Source organism: Drosophila persimilis, unplaced genomic scaffold (assembly GCF_003286085.1).
Source record: "Drosophila persimilis strain 14011-0111.01,24,50 unplaced genomic scaffold, DperRS2 tig00000000-arrow-pilon, whole genome shotgun sequence".
Taxonomy (NCBI): Eukaryota; Metazoa; Arthropoda; class Insecta; order Diptera; family Drosophilidae; genus Drosophila; species Drosophila persimilis.
Genome location: NW_020825288.1, coordinates 24892496 through 24915758, shown reverse-complemented (window position 1 = coordinate 24915758; position 23263 = coordinate 24892496). Strand labels below are relative to the sequence as shown.

The 23263-nt window shown below is 43.9% G+C and overlaps 1 protein-coding gene across 4 annotated transcripts; it reads right to left on the bottom strand.

The window, feature by feature from the left end:
* Positions 1 to 452: 452 nt before the first annotated feature.
* LOC6592057 (dihydropyrimidinase) lies at positions 453 to 6583 on the bottom strand. Of its 4 annotated transcripts, none has more exons than XM_026994719.1 (11): positions 6525 to 6583; positions 3612 to 3699; positions 3485 to 3548; positions 3229 to 3419; positions 2951 to 3162; positions 2821 to 2883; positions 2611 to 2757; positions 2102 to 2340; positions 1297 to 1532; positions 754 to 1239; positions 453 to 685 (listed from the first exon to the last, which is right to left on the bottom strand). In XM_026994719.1, the coding sequence occupies exons 2-11, from the start codon at positions 3688 to 3690 to the stop codon at positions 606 to 608; spliced, it is 1797 nt and encodes a 598-aa protein (XP_026850520.1). In that variant the 5' UTR covers positions 3691 to 3699; positions 6525 to 6583; the 3' UTR covers positions 453 to 605. The 4 variants fall into 4 exon arrangements, with proteins under 4 accessions (XP_026850520.1, XP_026850522.1, XP_026850521.1 ...); XM_026994721.1 differs by lacking the exon at positions 2102 to 2340 and adding an exon at positions 1674 to 1897; XM_026994720.1 differs by lacking the exon at positions 6525 to 6583 and adding an exon at positions 6386 to 6402.
* Between the last annotated feature and the right edge of the window lie 16680 nt (positions 6584 to 23263).

Sequence of the window (23263 nt, the reverse complement as noted above, 5' to 3'; positions counted from 1 at the left end):
AATGTGGGGGCTATGCGTGTGTGCGGAGGGGGAATACGGATACTGATACTGCATTTCAAAAGCGGATTAAACCATTGCAATAGTATATTCCAATAATACATATATTCCAACTCGAATTCGTCTATCGAGACTTTTGATTTCGCTTACATATCAAAGCCCTATCATAACTTTTAAGTTGTACGATCGTACCAAACAAAATTGTGCTAAATCTCAATGTAAATAAGCAAATATTCGTATCGTAATACATAAAAATAAATGTGTGCTAACAAAAAAGTATCCTAAAAAAGCACTTTGTTTGATTTTCATAATCTTTAAGTTCTCAGAAATCTCAGAGGATCGTAGCACAAAGTTATTGATAACAAGAGAGGCAATGACAGATGCAGATGGTAATGGATTCTTCCTTAAGTTGGGGCGTGGCGTTTTTTGTGGCTATACGTTTACTTAATTTCAAGTTTGGTTAGATTACGATTTATGATTTTCGGGATCTGTATATTAAATGCCAGAGCTTATTTATTGAATGAGCATGGGAGCAAACAGATTTTGGCTTTCAGTGCTGTCTGCCCGGTGTCATGATGTATTGTGCGATTCGATGCCAATGGAGGCATTTACCAGAAGCCGGAAGACTTGCCGCCAGGTGGGTTCTTCACCTTGATGCAGGCCCTCACGCCACCTCTATCAAGTTCCTCTATAGAAAAGGATATGCATTAGTTCAGTGTTCATAATGTTTCTAAGAAAATAAACCACCAAACTCACCGCTGATCGAAAAGGATGACTGTTGCATATCGTGCTTGCCATCGACACGCCCACGCACCGAGGGCGTGCTGCACATCGAACCCTCCGCTGGCATGGCCAAGTTGCCAGCCAGCATGGCGCTAATTGGCTCTTGAATGGGTATCTGGATGTCCAGTTCGGCAAACTTCTTGGCCACACTGTTGCCGCCACCATTCTGCCGCTCCTCGGGATGGTCCTCCTGCACCGCCGACTGCACTTTGCCCTCGATAATGTCATAGACAAAAGGCGGACGCACTGGAGTAGGGATGAAACGGCCAAAGCCCTCCGCCACACGCACCTGTCCCCGTTCGGCACAGATGCGGCCTCGCACTAGCACAAACTCGCAGACACCGTGAACGGTCATGCCCTCAAAGATATTAAAGTCACAGGCCTGATGGTGCGTGTCCTTCGAAATGGTACGCGTGGCATTCGGATTCCAGATCACAATATCCGCATCCGATCCAACAGCTGAGGAGAAAGAAATTATATATAACTACGATAATTCATAATAATGATTATGCTTACCAATGCGTCCCTTTTGGGGATAAATGTTGAAGATCTTGGCCGCATTCGTGCTGGTCACGGCCACAAAACGGCAGGGATCGAGTAGTCCCGCCTGCACACCCTTCTCCCACACCAAGGACATGCGATCCTCCACACCATTGACGCCATTCGGTATCTTGGTGAAGTCTCCCTTTCCCTTTGCCTTGTGCTCCTTGTTGAACGTGCAGTTGTCGCTGCCCGTCAGCTGCAGATCATCGCTGCGAGGGCGCCAGATGAAGAGATTATTAGCAAGGGATTCGATTCTTTTACAGAATCATGAATTAAACGAAACGAACCGAAACGAAACGAAACAAAGCGAATGACACCCAAAAGGGAATGTAACAAAGGTTAACACTTACTACGCCAATGACTTCATGAGCTGCCTTGGCGTTTCGGCAGACTCGCGTATCGGCGGACTGGTGATGTAGTAGATGCGCTCCGCCTTCGACACGCCGCTCATCGAACGGCCAATGGAGCTGGCCAGCGTCTCGCCAAAGACACAGTAGCCACTGCGTCGGGCACGGCCGACAAGCTCGGCGGAGGATTTACTGGTCAGGCCGGACACAAAGAGCGGCGTTTTCATCTAAGCGAGCGAACGATTTGGAGTTATTGTGAGTGGAAGCATAAACATAGATTATCAGCGTGGTGCAACAGGCGGCCATTAGCAGTTAGTATGAGCTAGGGGCAGGCATGAGCACAGTATCCCAGTTAGTTAGTAGGCGTTAATCAGCAGCATCAGGTTAGAGACATGCTAAACCCCAGAGTCGAGTCGAGCTGCAGAACTTACTTCGCCAGGAGCTTCATCAAGAATTCTCGTGTCGTCGGATCGGGCCTCAATGGTGGGCTGAGCACATGCGCCGCCTCATGTTCGAAGCCCATATGGAAGCAACATGTGGCATCAGTACCCAAAGCGGCGGCCAGGGTCTCTCCCATTATGTATCGGCCTCTATACCGCTGACGGGCTCTGGCCAGCTCAATGCCCGCCGATTTGCTCATCACATGAACCACATACAGCGGGCAATCGGACTTTTAGGGCACCATCATATCGGATATAGATACATTCGTATTATATGTATGTTGGTAGGGGTTATATCGTGTGTGCCGCATACCGCATACCGCATAATATGTACAAGAGTGCATCATGCACAATGGGTAAGAAATAATAACAAAATTAAAAGAATATACAGCGTAGATAAATGTATAATTACAGTTCCGCGTCGTACAGGAACTGTACAACTCTTTTGCTATACACCGCCCTCTCTCAATGGTTTAACAAACGACTTGGGAGTGTCTTACCTGGTGGGCCAGAACGCAGGCGCGATGCACCGCCTCGGCCTCCACCTCCTCTGGTCGCGAAAGTTCATGGCCTTCCGGTCCATTAATGCCTTCGGCCAGCAGACGTTGCGTATTCTTTGCGATAATGTCGCCGTTTTCCGCATGCACCTGTTGAAAGGGAGGATGTGGAGAGAGGTTGCCGTAAAAGTGCATTCGATATCGATATCTTACCATAGCCACGCCATTCAACTGGCGAATACGCTCAAACACATCCAACAGGTCTGAATCGTTTAGCTACAAAATGTAATACACAATTATAGAAACGCAATGAGAAATGTTATAGATTGAAACCACAACCCACCTGATAGAGACCCTTGTAGGCCATGAATGTTTTGAAGGAATTGACACCCAGCTCTTTGCACAGAATACCCAGCTCCTCGGAGACCGACTTGGACCACCAGGTGATGCCCACGTGGAGGCCATAGTCGCAACAGACCTTGGGATCGGCCCAGCTGCGCCACTTGTCGTAGGCCTCAATCATCGATTCATGTTTATTGGGTAGCACAAAGTCGACTGAGCAAACATCGAAATTGGTTATCTCCTTCGTGTCACCCACGGATCAAAAGGTAAGCAACTTACTTATCATGGTAGTGCCCCCAGCAACGGCTGCCTTGGTTCCACTATAGAAATCATCGACAGCCACAGCCCCGCCGAAAGGCAGCTGCATGTGCGTATGGGGATCGATGCCACCGGGTATGATTAGGAGTCCACTGGCGTCAATAGTACGCACGCCGCCGGGTATCGTAATCTCCGAAGGGGGTCCCACAAACCTACACAATCATAAGGATGAATTTTAGTGTGAATTTCATTGATTAAATTATGGCACCACACATACTTGATAATTCCATCCTCAATGTAGACGTCCGCCTTGAACGATTTATCATGGTTGACGATCTCGCCTGCAACGAAAATAAGAACGTCTAGAAAACACACCCTGTTCTGGATTCGTATGATGACCTTACCATTCTTGATGTAAACACGATTGGCAGCGCTCTGCAAGTGAATCGGTACCTTCTTAACCGGTTTTGGACTGGTCGACATGGTGAGAGTCTGCAATGGAAAGCGTTCGTTCGGTTATGAGTGTTTTATGAGCGAAGGCGAAGATAAACACAATACACAATAATGCTGGGGAGGATTTCCCACAAACACAACACATACAGCGCAGCACAGAAGCTGCCAGGGGGCAGGGCAGGGCAGGGCAGGGCACTCATTCATTCATTTATTCATTCAAATAGGGTGGTTCCTCTGGTTCTTGTGGTTGCCCGATGATGAGTCATAGGCCTCTGATTCAATGCTGTGGGGTAGGGTGGGGGGTTGGGTACCAGGACTGGCGCCCAGACACGTGCCGAGCATTAAACTTCTGCACCTTATGCGTCACTCCAGACTATCTCTGCAACTCCCTCACTCAATCTGTGTAGTCTATGGTGTGCAACTGATTATGATGATGCACACACACACTGCACAGCACAGCACAGCACAGCACCCAAAATGTCAATGCAGCTCGTTCGTTGTCTGTTCAACAGATTGTTTCCCCCTTTTTAGTTCCGTTGTTTGCCACACAACTTGCAGCCGAACACAATATGGTAACTGCATAAGAGGCTACACGGAATATCAATGTTGCAACTAAGCTTTTACAAGTGCTACGCTGTGCCGCGCTGCGCGCTTCCACTGAGTCCATCTCCGACGACGACAGCCAGTCATCCAACCAGACCAGCGCGGCCATTAACCTTTGTTAGTTGTTACGTAGGGGCCTCTACTTTGGTCCCCTTCCCGCTTCTTTCAAGTGTTGATGTACTACGACTACGCCCTCGTCAACCGCACACAAACACAGCCAGACCCTAACTTGGCTGGAAGTGGCATTGACGATAGCCCAACGCCGCTAAGAAGTTCAAATTGTGCCACATGAAGAACACAACGAACAAACTACAAAAAGAGAGTGGTGCCGTTCTGTGCTGCAGGAAATGTTTGTTATGGCGCATTGAATACAGCCTACAGTGGTGGTCAATGAAGTAGGGGCCTCTAATAGTAGGGAAAGGGTGCTTCGAATTAATGGTTTAATTTAGCATATTTGAATGGTAAACGATATACTACAGTGAAAGCACCACTTTGGGAAGGCACCCCTAGTTTCAGTCATTTTATGCGGACAAGGAAGATGTCCGTCTATAACGAATGCCTAAAGCAGCTGCATTAAATGGGGTAAGGTGCAGATGCAGGTGCAGAGAATATCATGTGTGATTAGCTAGGTTCAAATGTACTCCCCTTGCTCGTAAATACTCAGCTCGAGAATAGTACCTAAACAACATTCTTGGCGTGTACATGACTCGGGACATCGATGGTGTGGTTTTGTGGTTGCTACCAATACTTAAAAAAGCCAGTTCAAATAAGTCTTTTGCAGTTTCAATAGCCAGGAGTAGGTTCCACAAATGTACTCCCTGCTGTATCTACTCTTCTGTTATGGTAATGATTATTGGGGTGCATGACGTGTTTGAAGAATACCCGTACATAAATATGTAGCAGCTACATTTCATTCATTCAATTTAAGTTCTGGCCGGTGTCAGTCAGTATTGGATTAAGTGAACACTTTCCTATGGCAGCACATCCGAAATAAACAGAGCTTCACTATGTAGAGACAATACATATGTCCATACATACATACATGCATATGTGAATGCAATGAACTAGATTATTTGTCAGCATACAAGTGCGCAAAGTACATAATGTAATTAATGCAGCCGTATTAACGTAGAGGAAATTGTGCACAGACGCGGTCTGTGGCAGAATTTGTAGGTCGCTAGTGCACTTTGGCACTTTTAATTTGTAAATGTGCCGACCAAATACATGACAAAAACAAGAAAGAAAGGGTGGAGACCCTATATACCCAGTTTAGGTTTTAGGTTATTTTTATTTTATTTGGAGACAAACAAGCTATTCTGATTTCAGTGTCAGTTAAACTAGAATAAAACCTCTAATAGGGACTGAGGGTACTTGTACTTGTACTCTACTAAAAGGACTGCCTTGAAGGGGTATAAATAGATACACATGTATGTATGTATGTAAGTACACACAAGTATGAACCTCTAATTTTCGTATAGTCAAAATATATTCATAGGCCGGTTTTTCGCCAGTCAGCAAAACTAGTTACAAATTGTCAGGATTCCCTAGCCTCAAGCCCAAGTTTGATGAACTTTGCAAAAACAATCGCATCTCATTCGTATGCTGAATAAAATCAATGACCATTTATTTCTACCAGTCGTCATCTAACGAGTATTAATGCCCCCCCAACATCGCTTATATCTCTGGGCGGCTTCTGTTTGTTATTAAATCGATAAAATACAAAAAAGGAAGGCCTGCAATGCAAGGCTAAAAAGGCAGCAAAAAGGCGATAAGACCTGTACCTGTATCTGGTGTACCCACCCATCGGATGAGACAAACAGACAAACGGGGCGAGACAATCGGATCGCATCAGGCGATGTGTTCATTGCACTTGATTAGTGGATTGATAAATACATTTGTACGAGCATTTAAGTACACCTGTCTGTACATATTAGGCTTAAGAAATGTAGTCATGCAATTATAATGGTATTTTGCTTGGAGAAGCACACGTATTTGTTGTACTTTCTAAAAATGCTTCTGAAAATTGTATCCACCGGTAACAAATATTGGTGTACAAAGATCTGTTTGATGTATGTATGCTATTAAATTTGAAAATAGAACAGATATTTGAAAAAATACCCACGCATTGCGCATAAGTATACACACACGAACACACACTCGTATACGGGTCGGAAAAACAAATGCAAAACAGAAAATAAACGAAAAAGTGTCTGCTGTTTTCCTTCAAATTAAATCCAATTTGTTTTGGTCTGGGGAATTACCGTAAAATGGGTACAATCTCACGCGATTTTCTTAGATGAACGCCTTAATTTAAACGTATTTAATATACACGCACGCACACCTTCTCTTCGGAAAATCAAAAAACATCTAACGGATTTCTTTGCTCAGCAGCGGATTTAACGACCCTCAGAAATATACCAAAATATACCGTATCATTTTAAAAATATACCGTAAATATACTGACGAAGTTGAGTTCTGTTATACATATTCCTCGATTTTGATATTCCGTGGAATATTATTAGCTAGATGGAACCTTTAGCCATGTCATCATAATTTTATACGATTGATGAATCAATTTTCTACTTGACTGGCACATTAAATACTTGGCCCTTGATTGTTTTTGCCTTAATTTTTGTTGCTCAACAACAATATAGCGACTCGTATGATGGAAACCCGAGCTTAGCCCACTTAAGCCCCCTATATTTAAATAGTTCAACTACTCAAGGTAAATGGCGGAAAATATTAACAATTGTACATTCTTATAGATCCATCCTATCCTTCCCTTTAACTTGCCAAACCCCACGAATCTTTCATATGAACTGCGCTAAAATGATTACCCCCTTGGCTTATAATAGGTTAATAGTTCTCCGGCAAGCATTGAAACCATATTGCTTAATTTTGATGTTCCGTCAAATATAATAAGCTACATAGAACAGTTAGCCATGCCCACATAATTTTATCCCATTGATGAATAAATTTTCTACTTAACTGGCTTATTCTAAATACTTGCTTTTATTGTATTTATTGTAAATAGTTCAAAAAAAAAAACAGTCGCTATGTTGCGTGTAAGCCCTAGTCTAGGCCTTTGTATACCCTAATAATACCCCAATAATAGTTATTCAATAAAAATCAAGAATAACAATTATAATAATAGTTATTCGATAAAAATCCAGAATAACAAGAAAAAGTCTTCTTTGGAGTGATGGTGCCCGTTCTAAACTGGGCTTAAAAAAAATAAACGCGGCCTTAAGTATCGTCCTGCAAAGGACTGTGGATATGGGCCTAGCAGACAACCTAATGGCTGTTGTCTGCGATGGTTGCCCAGCCAATGGGCTAGCCGTCTCAAATGCCAATTGGAACTTTCCAGCTTTGTGGGATTTCCCCCATCTAGATAGGATTTTTTACAACAGCAAAAAAGCGCCCTTCTCCGATATCATTCTTGGAAATTTATACAATTCGAGCTTCACGCCAACGAATTGGAGGGACGTCTTTGATAATTTGCCAGATTATCACCCAATAGTCCCCACGGAGTATCATGATTATTATACAACAGAGCTATTCAACATCAGAATGATGGTTGACAAATTTTGTTTGGTTCCGCGCGCAACCCCATTGGAGCTAAGGGACATAAATTCCAATAAGCTCGAAGCAATGGGTTTCATCATTAAAAGGCTTGCGGCGGACATTGTAGATTATGCATCCCACATTAGCCAGCCTAATGAATTTCAAGAGGATGCACTCTATTTTATAGCCCGCTTAGTCGGCACTCTAGCTCTATTAGCTCAAGGAACCGCGTAGAAAATCTCTTTTTCAAAGTTTTACTTAATTTGCAAGTTGGCTGGAAGCCCTAGGTCCTGTCGAAGTACAAATTCGACGATTAATATTACATTTATTGTTAATAACTTCATACTTTCAGGCACCCCGACGATCGATGCCCCGCCCTAAAAGTAAATATAGTGGATTAGGCCTATTGGGGATACCACTTAAAAAAAAACGCGCCAAAAACTCGACCTCTTGGGTGGTGTGGAATGAGTTTATTACCATAAATAAATAAATCCGGTCCCGCAAGATTGCTGAAAGCGTTGGCCAGCTCAACCTTTAACTGAGCTCCGACGTAGCTCTATCTGGTCCGACGTACACGGATCCCTATGCCTCTCCGACCATACTCCGCTAAAAACTTGACTGCTGTTTCGGTAACGGGATAGCCAGATGCTAGCAACTTCGCCATAAAAGCAGGATTTGCCTCAGGGAATATATGTAGAAGGCTTAACTTCTTCCGTGCTTATTTGTTTCGGTTTTGTTTCCTTGTCCGCGTACTTTGCAAAGGCGTAGAAGGTTACCGGAGAAAATAACTTTCCCAATCTGTCAATGGTCGAGAATTAGCCAAAAATTTGTCATACAATTGGTGGTACTTATACTTACTTTGCCTATTCATGCTGAAACTCTTCGGGCGAATCATCCTCTTCCGCTTTTGGCATACTGAGCAACTTGTCCTTCGTTCGTTGGGGACAAGCGCGTACCTTAAACTGGTGTCGCCTTCGGACCTTGGGTCCTTGTAGAAGGCATTATGGTAGTAGTAGCCTGGCATACTCATCCATAGTCTTTCGCTCCATCTTCATCCGCAGCTTGGTCGCGTTGCACCTCATATGGCATAGCCGGCAGGTTCTCTATTGCATTTTTAAAGTCTTTAATTTCTAAGCGGTCTAGCGGTCTTAAGTCTAGTTACTTAATTTCTTCGATGGAGCCATTAAAGCTCGATTTTTGGTTCGGTGCGCGAAAATATCCGAGGCACGGCCATCGCAGAGCAGGGCGGCCGATGCAAAGCTGTGGGAAGGTGGAGTAGAATATTGTTAGTTTAAGAATTTGGGCACTCACCTGGTTGATGGGACACTGAAACTCTCAGGTCGCTTGCAGCAGTCGGCCTCATCGTGGACATTGTCACAGTTGTCACTGGTGGTACCATCGCAGATCAGAGTCTTGTCTCTGCCCTCGGTTGACTGTCAGCTGAACTGATCCGCCGGGCAGTCCTTTCGTCACAGCGCCAGAAGGCGGATATACAGTCGTTCTTTATGTCACTACTCCCGACACTTAAAATTATCTGTCCGGATAGACGCCGTAGTTCTCCTTGCCCTCCAGTAGCATCAGAGCATCAGAATCTGGCACGAGCATACGTCGTGAATACTGCGTGTCATACCCCGCTGGCCATGCAGATGTGGAAACACTTTGTGCGACTGTGCAGACAGGTGTGATTGCGCTCCTCTCCAGTCCGGTCTTATCGTCCGACACAAATCTCCCGAAGGCAGAGACCTGCGAGATGTGCATGGAAGCACGGATTTTTCTGTAAAGGGGGAACAGGAGATTACAAGTGTCCAAAGGTGTCCAATATTGGTTGCTTACTAACATCGATACGCATGGGATATCGGACTGTTGGTCTGACTTCTTCCAGGTCCACATGCTCATTGCCATCGACTCGGGCCCGAATGATGGCCTGATGGCTGCTGACATCTGTCCAGAAGAGCAGACGCTTCGAGGCTTCGGCGAGTTCGCCCAGGAAGCTATAAGAGGCAACGTTTTAGAACACAGCTGAATAGGGAGAGAGAGCTCCACCTGGGCACGGATAATCTTGCCGGACACCGGCAGCAGCTAATTCGGGCAGTCTGTCGTAGCTGGGAGGGATGCAGGCCACGTCCTTAGCGAGGCTGCGGCTCTGGCCAGTCTTGATCAAAGTCCCCGGTGCTCCAGTCGCTCCAGTACACGTAGTCCTGATACAGGGAAACCGCGTGGCGCTGCTTATGGAGTCCGAGGCGACTCTGTTCAAGTACATGCACCCGCGACGCGTCTCGAGGACGGGGGAACGCGGCTTCTCCACCCCCCTTCCACAAAGCACGACGGCTGCCATCCACGCGGGTGATCTCGATGAGATGAGCCTCCGCATCGGACCGACGCGAGAACATGCCCCATTCCCCACGTCTTTCCATCGCACCAGACGCCAGAATCCTGAAGAACCCGGTGTCCAGATGCCGTCCAGGGTCTGTTCTTTTTCCTCCTTTTTCAATTGTTTTCCTATGAAATTCGTCTTCTGGTGGCTGAGGCAGGGAGTAGTGGGCCACAACTGCGCCAAAGGGCGCCGCTGGTCGTTTCGGCATCGCTGCAGACTCTGTGGCTCGACTTTAACTGTAAATGCGAAGAAGGTGGAAAGCACGGAATAGCCGAGGAACTGCGGTTGTTTTTGGGAGTGCCCTCTGACAGGATTTACTGTTATTCGAAGCCACTGTAGGCAGACGCACAAGGCACTTTTGCTCATACAACAGTAGCATAAACAAACGAGTATCGTTCCAATTGCTCAATTTCTTTATTCCGTTGAATATTACTGGCTCGATAGAACATTTAGCCATGCCCACATAATTTTATCCGAATAATTAAACTATTCTCAACTTGACTGGCTTATTTTAAACACTTGTTTTTATTGCATTTTGCGTAAAAAGCGGTTTTAGCGAAACAAGTCAAACAAAAAGCAAGTAGCGAAATAGGTTAATCAAAACAAACGAAAAGGGAAATTCGTTCATATTGCTCAATTTTGATATTCCATTGAATAATGCTGGCAAACTAAATCTTTCAGCAATGCCCACATAATTTTATCCCATTGATGAATAAATTTTCTACACGATTGGATAGTTTTTAATCCCTGCTTTTATTGGATTTTGTGTAAAAAGAGGTTTGAACGGAAAAGTTCGACAAAAAAAGAGTCACTGTGATGCGTTTAGGCCTTGGAATACCCTATTTTGTTAATTTTATATGAAGATGAAACGTGATTTATAAAGAAATTTTCTCAAATTGATATTCCTTAGAAATATTCATGTACATTATTAGTATCTTGTATATATTTATGTCGATCCTGATACCTACTAAGCCTTGGAAGACAAACGTATTCACAGTTCTATAACATCCATTTCCCCCAGGGTATGTGTGCATGGAGTTAGCAACATTTGTGCATGGAATGCGCAACATTTGTGTATGGAATGGGACTCATTGTTGCAATAGCGAAACTGCGGCGAATCGGGTATTGCCTATATTTCAAGCTATATAGATTTGCCCACTTAGCATTATTCCATAGATAAATGCATTTTCTACAAGATTGCTTCTTTTAATTACCTTTATGTATTTTATTTTGACCAAAAAACGGTTTTCAAGTAAATGTTGCCGCAACTTTTGTGTATGGAATGCGCAACATTTGTGTATGGAATGAGACTCATTGTTGCCAAAGCGAATTGCGACGAAATGCGGCGAACTGCGGCTGGACACGTTTTTAAAGCTATTTCTTAAGACTGCCCAATTTCAGTGACCCCATTTTAGTGGTTTGTTTATAAAATACGGTTTAAACAAGAATGGTCAACAAAAATTTAAATTGCTTACATAGTAAATACACGTTAACTACACACTCGCTACATACAAACTACATATTTATGTAAAATGTAAGTTTGCGCAGTGTTGGGAAGTTTCATCCGTCAATTCATACCAGCCAGTTATTGTCAGCTGACAGTGAAGGTAAACCGTTGGACCTTCAAAAAAGAATAACCAAACAACAAAAAAAGAAAGTTCCCGTTCGCTTCCTGATTCCCATTTTTAGAGGTTACTTTTAGCGTTTTAAGGCAGCGCCACTTGTCCGAGCAATCTCTGGACAATCGCATCGCTGGCGCTGCCTTTCGCTCCATCTGCGCGCGGGCCGGCCTCTTTGCATGCGCCGCCACCGAAGCGACCGTGGAGTGTGCTCCATTTATTATACACTCAGACCACATCAAGCTCATAGATTTCCCCCCGGCAGCGGCAAGGCAAGCCTTGGCTTTCGACAGTGCAGTGGCAGGTTCTGCCTACTGTCTACCTTCTGGTCGTGCAGCTTCCTCCTCTGCCAACTCATGTGGTTGTGGCCTCCCTTGGCCCAAGTGCGGGCAATCTGTGTTGCAAATTTTGTCAATAAATTTTGGCTAAGAATGCCAAAACAAGCGGCCCCACTCGTCCGGGCCGGCCGGCCTGCCACATGGACATCATAACTGTTAAGATAAGATTGCTGCCTAGATGGCAATCCCGATCGGGACGGGACGGGACGGGACGGGACTGGACGGGTCTCATAGATGCATTCAATTAGTTCTGATTTAAAACTAATTGAAAATGCGTCAAGCTGGAGGGGAGCCGCTACACCTGGCTCCTGGCTCTCTGCTGTCGAAAGGTGTTTAAGTTATTTGTCTTAAGTGCTGCCGGGAGGTGTGTTTGGATGTGCATGTGCGTGCCCGTGCCCGTTCGCGATTGATCGCGATCGAAGCAGGCGGAAAACTAGATCAGCCAGTGGTCGGACCCTCATCTAATGAAGTAGTCAGCACTCAAAAGAAATCTAATGTCTACTTAACTGCACAATTTTGACAAGTTTAATGCGCCAGGGGGATGGGCAGGGGATTTATGGGGTCTCCGCCATATAGATCGCCAAACAATTGACAATCCCAAAATAGGCAGCAGCGGCAGCGTGCCTTTTGTGCCGGCTAATTGTAATGCGAAATCATAACACGCCATAAAAACGACACAAAAGAAGGAGAGTTGGGATCGTATCACATTGGACCGGTTTTTTTTGGGTCCTGTCTTTGAGCCCAAGAGCCCTCAGAGCCTAAGACGCCGCCCTGGCAGCTGGTCAATGGAAACAAAACACTCTTTCTCTCTCTCTCTTTCCCTGATATTATAGAGAAGATGGCACTCTCTAACGTGGAGTAGCCGATCCCGATCCCGATCCCGAGCCATAAATCATGTTTCGAAACACGTTCTTCCTTAACGCGAACATAAAACATCTGTTGTTTGGTTCGCCTTGGATCTGGTTGCTCTTGCCCTCTGCCTCTGCCTCTGCCTCTGCCTCTTCCTCTGCCTGGCAGCTTTTTCTTGAAAGGACAAAAGGACTTAAGCTTGGGGCGCAAACTGGTTGGTTGCCAATTGTCCTGGCAAGACAACAGGCCACAGATAAATGTCGTGATCGACACGCAACATCGCCAGCTGCTGCTGCGGCTGCTGTCATATCCTCGGCCAAGTTTTCAGTTAACCCATTGATGATATTGAGGAAGCTTATTAGCTGAGAAGGAGAGGAAACTACTGAATGAATCCCTAAGCCAATGATGGAGTTAGAGCCTCATTTATCCCCCGATCTATCCAACATTCTACTGAATGAAGGAAAAACTAAATAGTTGCATAGTTTTATTTCCCTATTTATGCCTTGATGTATCCATGATCCCCAAGCTCACTTACCTTACAATCTATACGAATTTTGTACACTCCAGGAAACTTCTTATGAATAAAGATCGATTTCTTATCTTTAAAATAAATTAAGAAATGTAAGTTAAAAGGAATCTCCACATGCTATATTCTGGTCGAAGAAAACTGGTCTGGTCTTAAAACTTATATTAGGGTAAGATAGTTTCAGGAAGCCAGAATTTTCTATAGATTGATGTTGTCTTTTGTGCCAGAAATGTTATGAATGGATCAACATTCTTTCTTAATGAATTCTGATTAGTATATTCGACTTGCTATTTCATTAAGGTCTATATACCAGACCACTAAGATCTATTATATGGATAGTTCATTAAGGAAAAGATGACACACCAGTTCCTCATTTTTTTCCTTTTGTGGGGCAGCAATCATTAATGGGTTAAGTTCAAAAAATGGCTGCGGTCGCAGGATAATAGCTTCTGTTGCTGCTCCTGTTGATGATCCTGCTGCTGCTGACTCACCTTGGCACGTGGACTTAACGATCGCTCGACTGCAGCTGCTCTCGAGTCAAGTCGAAAACGAGCTCTCGCCGAAGGAGCAAACGAAGATGAAGGCAGCTGCCAGCAATTTTGAATGTCCCAAATAGGACCAACCGTTTTCGTCTTCGTCTTTGTCTCCATCCCTTTCCGATTCAATGCGTCAGCAGATTAGCTTTCTGCTCCTGCGAGGAGGATGAAAGCAGCACGTGTGCGATATGATTGTGATCCAGGATATCCAGGATATGCCCTATCCCTCTTGGCCCAACAGCCAACAGCCCCTCAGCCAACCCCATTTTTCTCGATCCCCGTAGCCTAGTTTAATTATTGTTTACCTTCCCTCAAGGTTACGGCTTTGTGATTATGCCCTACTTGATTATTATTTCATAATTTTGCCTTTCTTTTGTTTACGGTCGCTCTACTTTCGCTGGTAATACAGAGAGCAGCATGTCCTGGCATGCAGCCCAGTCGTAGCAGTAGAGCAGGGCGCAATCCTGCTGCCCTTGAGCTAAGCAAAGCAAACGATCCCTTATCCTTTTGCCCTTACTGCCAAAAAACCACGGCCAACCCCAAATTCAAGGGAAACCCAGATATGAAGTTTAGATGTGGCATTGAATACCCCCGAATACCCTTGAGAATGGAGTGAAAACTGTTTTTATAACGACTGTTCCTTTGATTGATCCTTGATCCTGATGAGGTAAACCGATTCCAAGGAAATTATCACAGGAATTCCGTTTCAATATTTAATTAGGATATTTGAAAAGGCAGAAAGAAGGAGTAAGAATAGGAGCCATTTTTGGACATGATTTGATGATGCTACGATCTTCCAAGCTCCTGCAAGTACGTATGTATATGTAAATGGGTTTTGTTAAATGGCACCCTTTTGTTTTACACACTCGCTCTCGCGAGCACTCTCCACGATGCGATAGTCATCTCCTGCGAGTGCTACGCATAATCCTTTGACACAGTCCACTGTCCGGAAGTCTAACTGCGCATTCCTTTCCTAACATCCATCCACGACCTGGATTAAGTCGAAATTTGGTACAATTATTGCGCCTTATTTTGGTCTAACAGCGATGCTGTTTGGGTTGGGGTTGGTTTTGGACCAAAGAATCAAACAGTCGTGTACACTGAGGACAATTAGGAGTACTCTGAATGACGTAAAGAAAGCTTTTAAGAAATATCTTGTGCAACTTTATTTTTAGCCCTTTCCCAAATCTTAAATATCTTCCAGGAAACTGTTGACTAATTAATGTTAATGTTGTAAGCATCCCGGAATTCGTCAAAGTTTATCTTCAGTGCAGTGCAAAAAAGCCTTCCAAATGTAAGACACTCCACCAACTGTTTGGATTAGGAAAAACTGTACCGAAAATCGCTCAAAAGCGCGTAAAACTTTTGCTTTTGAAAAGCCATCAGCAATTGAGAGAACTACGCATTTGATTTGATCCGGGAATGTGTGTGAGCCGTACGTACGAGTATATTGTTGTATAAATAATTTATGCAACCCCAACGCACAATGCCAGCAAAAAGGCGGAAATGGGGTGGCCTTTGTGGCCCTCCCTTTCTGGGGTAGTTCAAGTTGGAACATTATTTGAATGAGAGATGAGGCAGGAAGGAAGAAAGGAAGAAAGGAGAGGAAGGCAGGATAGGACAGTGGATACCAGAAATCTGTTGCGTAGTCCCTGCTACTGCTCCCTTGTGGAATTGCGTCGCTTGGGATTCTCACGCTGGATTTTCTTCCTTGTCCTTGTCCTTGCCCTTGTCCTTGTTCTTGTTCTTGCCGTTGTCCTTGTTGGGTTTTTGATTTGGGTTGCGCCTTTGTGGGCATAATTATGCTTCACTTCGCTCTGGTCTGGTCTGCCCCTCACAAAACCAAATGCATTTTCATTCAAATCCATTGCAGTGCAACATTCCAGCAGTTCTCATATCGCATTTCCGCTTAATTGTCTTCGATTGTAGCCGAATGGGAATAAGATCCAATGGAGGGAGGTAGATGATCGCGATTTATCCAAAACCAAAGCTCTCTCTGGGAGGCAGGGCAGCTGGTGTGTCTCCTTTATTTTTGCCAAGTTTATGCGAATCGCTCGAAAACGCATAAACATATCAAATTACGACGATCGACGATCGCAGTTTGTAAAAACCGGAAGTTTTTAAATCTCAGCAGCCCAAAAGGAAAGAGAAGAGGATAACCGAAACAAAAGCCAAGACAAGATCATCGGCGGCATTTTCTCTTTTCTTGTCTTTTCTCTGCCTTATTTCTTTTAATTCCCAAAAACAAAATCTTCATAAATTTCGACATTTTTTCTTAATGATGATGCACTGCAGCCTCCGCCGAAGCATCAACCTCTGGGCTCCGCGTTGCCCTTGAGTGGTCCCACACACGAGAAACAAAAAGGATCTCTTCGTGGCGATCTTGAACTTTTCTCAGCTCCATCTGCATACTCGTACGTACGCGTACATACCCATTTCGATCGCTTGATTTGCTTTCAAGTTAGTGCAAATACAATTTCTGTTACATTTTTGTCGAGCTGGGGCTTTGTTTTTGTTGAACAAACACAGAGGCACAGGCGATCGAGGCGATCGCACAGCAAACAGCAAGATCAGCATCGGCCAGATCGGAGATTGCAGATTGCAGCAGAGAGTCTGCGTAGGATGGGGGAAAAACTGCCAGGCCAGGCATGGGTCAAGTTCATTGACGCCCTCGATGAACGATGCCAGTAATGGGCGACGACTGATCGTTTTGGATTGATCAGCGCTCATAGGAGCTGTGGAGTGATGTACAGCAAATCTATAGCTAATCCTCGAAATGCCCTATAGGTCTAAAAATGAACTGATCTCAGTGTTTCTTCTTCTACTTCTCTCTTCGATGCTTAAAATTTTAAACATCCAAGGATCTGCTAAAGAGTCCTCTTTACTATACAGAAAACAATTTAAATCCTTTCTCAGACAAACCCTATATAACTCTTATATCTAAACTGAAGAAATTGCAAAGAATTTGTCGTTTGAAAGACCTACTCCCCTAGTAACTGAACTTCAAATATTATCTTGATTGAGAAAACTTATCAGGAATGATCCTTGATCGAATTGATCTATGATGGAAAGTTACAAGAATGGGAAACACATTTAGACTATGGGGATAAAGACAATAAAAAGTATAAGCTCTACAATTTCACTAATCTAACTGTGGTTACATCTCTCTAATTCTAATATAATACTTAATCTAGATCAAATTAAACAACACACAAAACAAATGGAATGGTACATCATGAAATTCATGTTAATATCCTTAACTGATCTTGCCAAAATGTTGTCAAAATCCTTAACTGATCTTTCCCAGTGTACGCTCAAGCCTTTTGGTGATCTTCCCTGAAGCTTCAGTCTCTAGTTAGAAACTAATCATGGTTGAAATCCCTAACTGATCTTGCTCATTTTCAGCCAGAAACAATCAGAGATCGCGGCCAAGGTTGTATGTAGTCCTCCCCTTTCAAGCTCAAGTCTCCTTTTCCCGCTGATTTAGTCGGCTTATCCATCTGCTTACAATGCAAATCCATCATGCTTTGCTGCTTTGTTGCTTCGTTGCTGAACTACTGTAAGATTTCGCGCTTCGATCTGCTCATGAGCATAAGTGATCATGCCAAATTTGCACACCATCCATCGCAGCCCGAGGAGGGATCTAACAACTCCATCCGAGGCCGCCTGCCTCGTCTCCGCCTCGTCACTGCCTGGAACAAACAAGATCGCAAATTGCAGCAGATCGATCAGAAATACTTTCACCCTGCTTATGGGCCTGTCGGGTCGGAAATTCACTCTTGCGCAAGAAGATTGTAAAAGAGAGATTTTGCAATCTCTAGGATGTTTGTTCCTGGGTCCGTCTTATGGTTGCTCCTTTTGTCTTTTGTGCTGAGCCGCAAACAAATTTGTTTTCCGCTCGAGATCGATCATTCTTGGGTCCATTGCACTCATAATAAATCACGAGGATTGAGTCCTGGCAGGATGTCCAGGACCAGTGTCCTTTTGTCTGCCTCGCTGACTGAGAGCGGCTTTTGTTTTTCGTTTTTCTGTATTTTTCGGATGTTTGCATGCAAAATGGAAATGCAAAATATGAAGACGAAGGCGAAAACAGACGGCAAGAAGAAATGCTGTACGATACGATCGTTTGGCGATATGCAAACATCTGCCTTGGCCCGGTTTACTCGTTTCTGACCAATCCCAAAAAAAGGTAGCACAACTGTACCCCCGAACAGACCACAGCCAGCTCTCGGCTAAGGCTCATTCTTCATCGATTTGCTACGTGCCCCGGTCAGGGCCAGGACCAGGGCCAGCTACCAGGAATCCCTGTAAGCCATCGCCGCGCAGGATCATAGAGAGGAACCAATCATTCCACACCTGTTATTTAGGACACTACGTGTGTGCGTCCGCGATGGGTTTCGATTCTGTTGATGGGAAAAAAGGTTTCAGCGAAACCTGCTGGTCCGCCTAATGCGGCACATTAATTCAATAGGCCACAGTCCCGGGGCCCAGACGGATTTCGAGTTTCGGGAGGGATCGTTCATGCATGTAGATCACCGCAACAGATCAAAATAAATATGAAAACGTTCAGTCTGAGAGACTCGCAGACCCAAACTCATCCTCTCGAACAGGTAGAAGTCCTTGTGTCTGTTGCTTGTCTGCCGGATTAGAGTTAGAAAAAGGATCGATCTCAACAACAGCTACAACAAGGATGTCTCGCTCTCTGTCTCGCCATCTCTTTGGAAACCCCTTACGTTACATTCATTCAAGCGGAAGTAACAGCTGCGTCTTGGATCCAATCCATGTAAGGAGAATACTTGGCAATTATTGAGACGCAGCGCAGCTGTAAAAGTCCCCAAAAGCCGTATCAAAAAACAAAAAAAATAAACAAAATATCCCATCGAAAGCTTCGCTCCCACACAAAAAGCTCTGCGCTTCACTCTACCGTCCTCTCTTCGGCCATACAATGCAGAGCAGCTCTGCGTCCAAGCTTCATCTCTGCAGCGCAGCTCTGCGCCCAAGCCTCGTCTCTGCTCTGATTTTGTGCACTCAAAGAAGTCAGAACCAAGAAAATCAAGAATGAATGACTCTAAAAAGAATGAATTATAAGCCGACAGTATCTGAGTTTCCATCTCCATTTAGATAGTCAATCTAACTACTATTTTATTGAAAATACTCGTGGCCTACATTCTTTTCTCTGAGTGTACGCTCTTCTCTTTCCAGATGCAATGCATCTCTGCGCTGCTCCAACTCCTTCTTCTTCTGCTTCTTCTTCTCGTTTCGGCTGCTGTCGTTGTCGCACCTGTCGCACAATTTATTTTGCGCCCAAGAAGTAAAAAGCCCAAAAAAGCAAAGCAAAAACCACCAAAAAAATACAAGAAAAGCTACAAAATAAAAAAAAACAGTTGTGCAACGCATATCCGTTTGTCTTTAGCTTCCTTTTCGTATAAAAAAGAAGCAGCTGCCATTCGAAAACATCAAGATATTTTAACGTACAGCAGATTCTGCAGCAGCCGATGCTCTTCTTTCTTCCCAGCAAAAGTTTATCTCTTTTCCAGCAGCGCCTCTCCTCTCTGTCTTTCACTGCTTGTAATTTGCAATCGTTCACATGCTGTTCTTGTCTGATTTTATTTGCTCTGATACGCGAGTCGCGCTCTCTTGCGGTCATAAAGTTTATCTGCTCCAGCCTCGCTGCCCCCGCTCAGGCTTTGAATGGCCAAAGAGGGAAAGGGGGAAGGGAACAGAAATTGCCCAAAAAATGCACAGCAAAAATGTCCTCCTCTTTGATGAGAAACAAAAGGTTCACAGGCGCGTCTCGGGGATATCTTGGGTTGTAGATCAATGTCACATTTATGTTTTGATTTCAGATTTATAACTTTATTAAAAATATTCATATGAATGCAATTCATGCAACAATACGTACGAGTATAACCATGCTATTGACACATTTGAGTTACAGCTAACGAGGGGATGCTGCTTATAATGGAAAGGGATATTACAACGGAAATAAAAGGGTATAGATTGCAGCTGAAGAAAAAAACCTTTAAGCCAGCCCAATGACCTTTTGGATTTAAGATTCCATTTCAGAACGGATAAGATAGAGTGGTAGCTAGTAGATACATAGATAACTGCATATCGATATATAATAAAATGGTGTTCCGATTTTGGTCCAAAACGTTTGATTTATGTAGCTAAGTTGATCCATAAGAAGCGACTAAAGCCATGATCCATTCCTATTACGAACAGCAAAGGAACGAAATCTATATTTAGGTGGGGGATTAGATAGGGATTAAGTAAGATCTGGATAGACCTTGCCAGATCTACCAGAGAAATTAGTTCTACTTAACTTGATAAATATTTGTTCTTTAAGCTAAACGATAAAAAAACAACACCCTAAACATTAAATTCAGTTTCACTTTTAAAAAAATTTCCCACTCCATATAAAAATATTGAGTGATGATTCAGATCATACCTCCTTTTTTTTTGCGACCCATACTTAACCTTAACCCCCCTGGTCATGGTGCATTCAGGGTGCATGGAAAATAAATTGCTTAGAAAACATAAACAAATTACAACAAATTAATAAAGCTGTTCCACGGTTACGTAATGGCCCTGAAGGGTAAATATAGTGGCAACACCAAGGGAAGGGAGGGATGGAAGGATGGCTGGGTGGACGGTGGCATGTAAACGATAATGTAATAGGGCATCCCGAACGAATTTCGGGCGAATTCCTATATTCTCCCTTTTGGCAGGCACTCGTCAGGGTCCATGCTTCGGGAGGAATATGGGTGTGAAGACATTCGGCGAGATTAGACAATTTGGTATGGTTCGTTAGGAGGTTTGCGCTTGCTTGGCTTTGGCTCTGGCCAAAACGGGGAAAAAAATCAAAACATAATTTCCAACGCTTCCAAGGAGGAGGGTAGGATAGGGCAGGGGAGGCCAGGCGCAACAACAGAAGCAGTAGAGTCTTTGTACCGTTACCGGTTCTCAAAGACGGATCGGAACGGTGGTAAACTAGTTTCGCCGCTGGATGCTTAACCTTCGGTGCCTGCCGAAGCCTCAGCCTCTACTACCTCAGGCCCCTGCTCAAAGACCAGACAATAACATTCATTAGAAAGGAGAGAAACAGAGAGAGAGACAGAAATACAGAGAGAAACACAGACGGAGAATGAGAATATGCGTAAGGCGTCGCAAGGATCACAAAAGATCTCTAAGTAGGTACAGCTGCGTCTTAAACTTTAAGCTTGATCAGGCAGGGGTGTGTGCTGCCAGAAGGAGTATTCAATTGGCAGCTGTTATCCTGCGGCGCATCCTTTGTAATTAACAAAACAGTGAGAACAGGACAGAGAGAGAAAGAGCCTCGGGCACGGGCTAAACCCATTAAAAGTCTTCACGAACTTCGGCCTGCTGTTTTGTACAGTTGCCCTCAGGAACAGACAGTCACAGTCGGACGCCAGTCGTCCTCTCAACCTGTCTCTGTTGGGCATCACCTGCCATCGCCATCGTCATCGCCAACTGTCTGTAGGTCTTTTAATGTGTTTAATGATGCCTCTGCTATGCTAAATTGAGGACCGGCCCCCGACTCCGATTCCGTCTTGATGTCTGTCCGCACACATGTCTCGTGCTGCATCGATTGTCCTGATGCGATATGCGGGTCGCGTCTTGCACCTCCGATCTGATCTCTCTAGCCACGCGCCCCAACTTTCCTTCTGACTCTCCACGATCCATCCAGGGCCCTGCGCACCTGCTCAGTCGACTGATACAAAATGTGGGCCGCCCTAATGGAGTTGTCCCCGGGCCCAAGGTTCGCAACTTTTACCACAGCCACAGCAAGCTCTGGGCGATCATTAGTTGAGTCTGAACTCAACCTACTGGACAACATTTTTTCGAACTTAACATAATATTTTATTTTAGTTTTTGGCTGGCTTTTTTCGGCACTTTTGTGGATATTTTAGTCATTTGAGAAGGATACAAAAGATAAAGTCGTTGGATAATCCGTTTGGAAAGACTCTAAATGGAATTGGAACTTAATTGAAAGACGATCTTTAATCGAAACAACATAGGGAAATTTCTTCATACGATCAGCTACAAATATAAGTTTGTCTGTAAAGTTTTGTTTATCATTATCTCATTTTAATCTGTTTTTGTTTTCTTTATATACTATATATAGTATTTGCTGAGATAAGTAATATACTGAGATTCCTTTTTTGATATTTTTAAATATATTATATGTAAGTAGGTTTCTCTCTTTCTCTCTATGTTTTTTCCATCTGCATGACAAGTGCGAACAAAATCGGGAGATATGTACATCATGGAATGACTACGAGTATGATACCAATTCCGGCGCTTATTTATAATTACGTATATTAGTTTTTTAATGGAACCTAGTTAAGTTTATATGTATATTCTTATCAGCATCAATAGCCTGTCCCAGTCAATATAGTCCATGGCACGGCTATAAGAGCTAGAGCAACCAAATTTTGTATCTTGACTCCTGTGATACTACACTGTTAAAAGTAAATTTCAAAAGTTTACCTCGCCCCCTTCCGGCCTCACAAAAGAGAGAATGGCATCCACAATTTTGAAGATACAGGAAAATCGAAAATGCAGAATCACAGAAAACTACCATAGCTACTAGATTACCGAAGATGGAGCAGATCGGATCATTATTATAGCCACAAGGAACATAGCATAGCCTACTCATTCTCATCAACATATTGACAGAGTTTGAGTAAAAATGTAGAAACGCGGCCCTTGCCGCGGCTCACAACGTTCCCGCTCGTTATGCTAATAGATTTGCGTATAAGTTTAGATTTGATGATACTATCTCCCCCTCTTAAATCCAATTTCTATATCCATATCCATATCTTTATGTTTATTGACTCGCACTACGTTATTCCAGAATCGTTTATAACTACCAATACTCAAATCCTTTTTATGCCAAGAGGAATTTGTAGTATACGCTTCGATACTATGATATAATGTGATATCTCCATCCCTATCTAAATCTCCATCCTAACAAAACTGAAACTCCTGTTTTTCCACAGCCTCCCATTCCAGAACATTTCTCTTGGAATGTTTCCCATTTCCATTGGTCTACGTGCGGCCCTGAGAGGGTATTATACGCTTCGGCGCATGCGCATTCGGAGAGGAGCAAAAAAAGAAACCCCTATATATGCAGCTAAAACGAAAGATCGAGTCGCTCTTTGTCGCTT

Bases quoted from the DNA above. Each gene is read 5' to 3' on its own strand.
- LOC6592057 (XM_026994719.1), bottom strand. From the start codon at position 3,690: ATGTCGACCAGTCCAAAACCGGTTAAGAAGGTACCGATTCACTTGCAG. The intron at 3,163-3,228 runs GTAAGTTGCTTA...ATGTTTGCTCAG, and splicing joins TGGGGGCACTACCATGATAA to TCGACTTTGTGCTACCCAAT. The intron at 2,758-2,820 runs GTAAGATATCGA...CCCTTTCAACAG, and splicing joins AGTTGAATGGCGTGGCTATG to GTGCATGCGGAAAACGGCGA.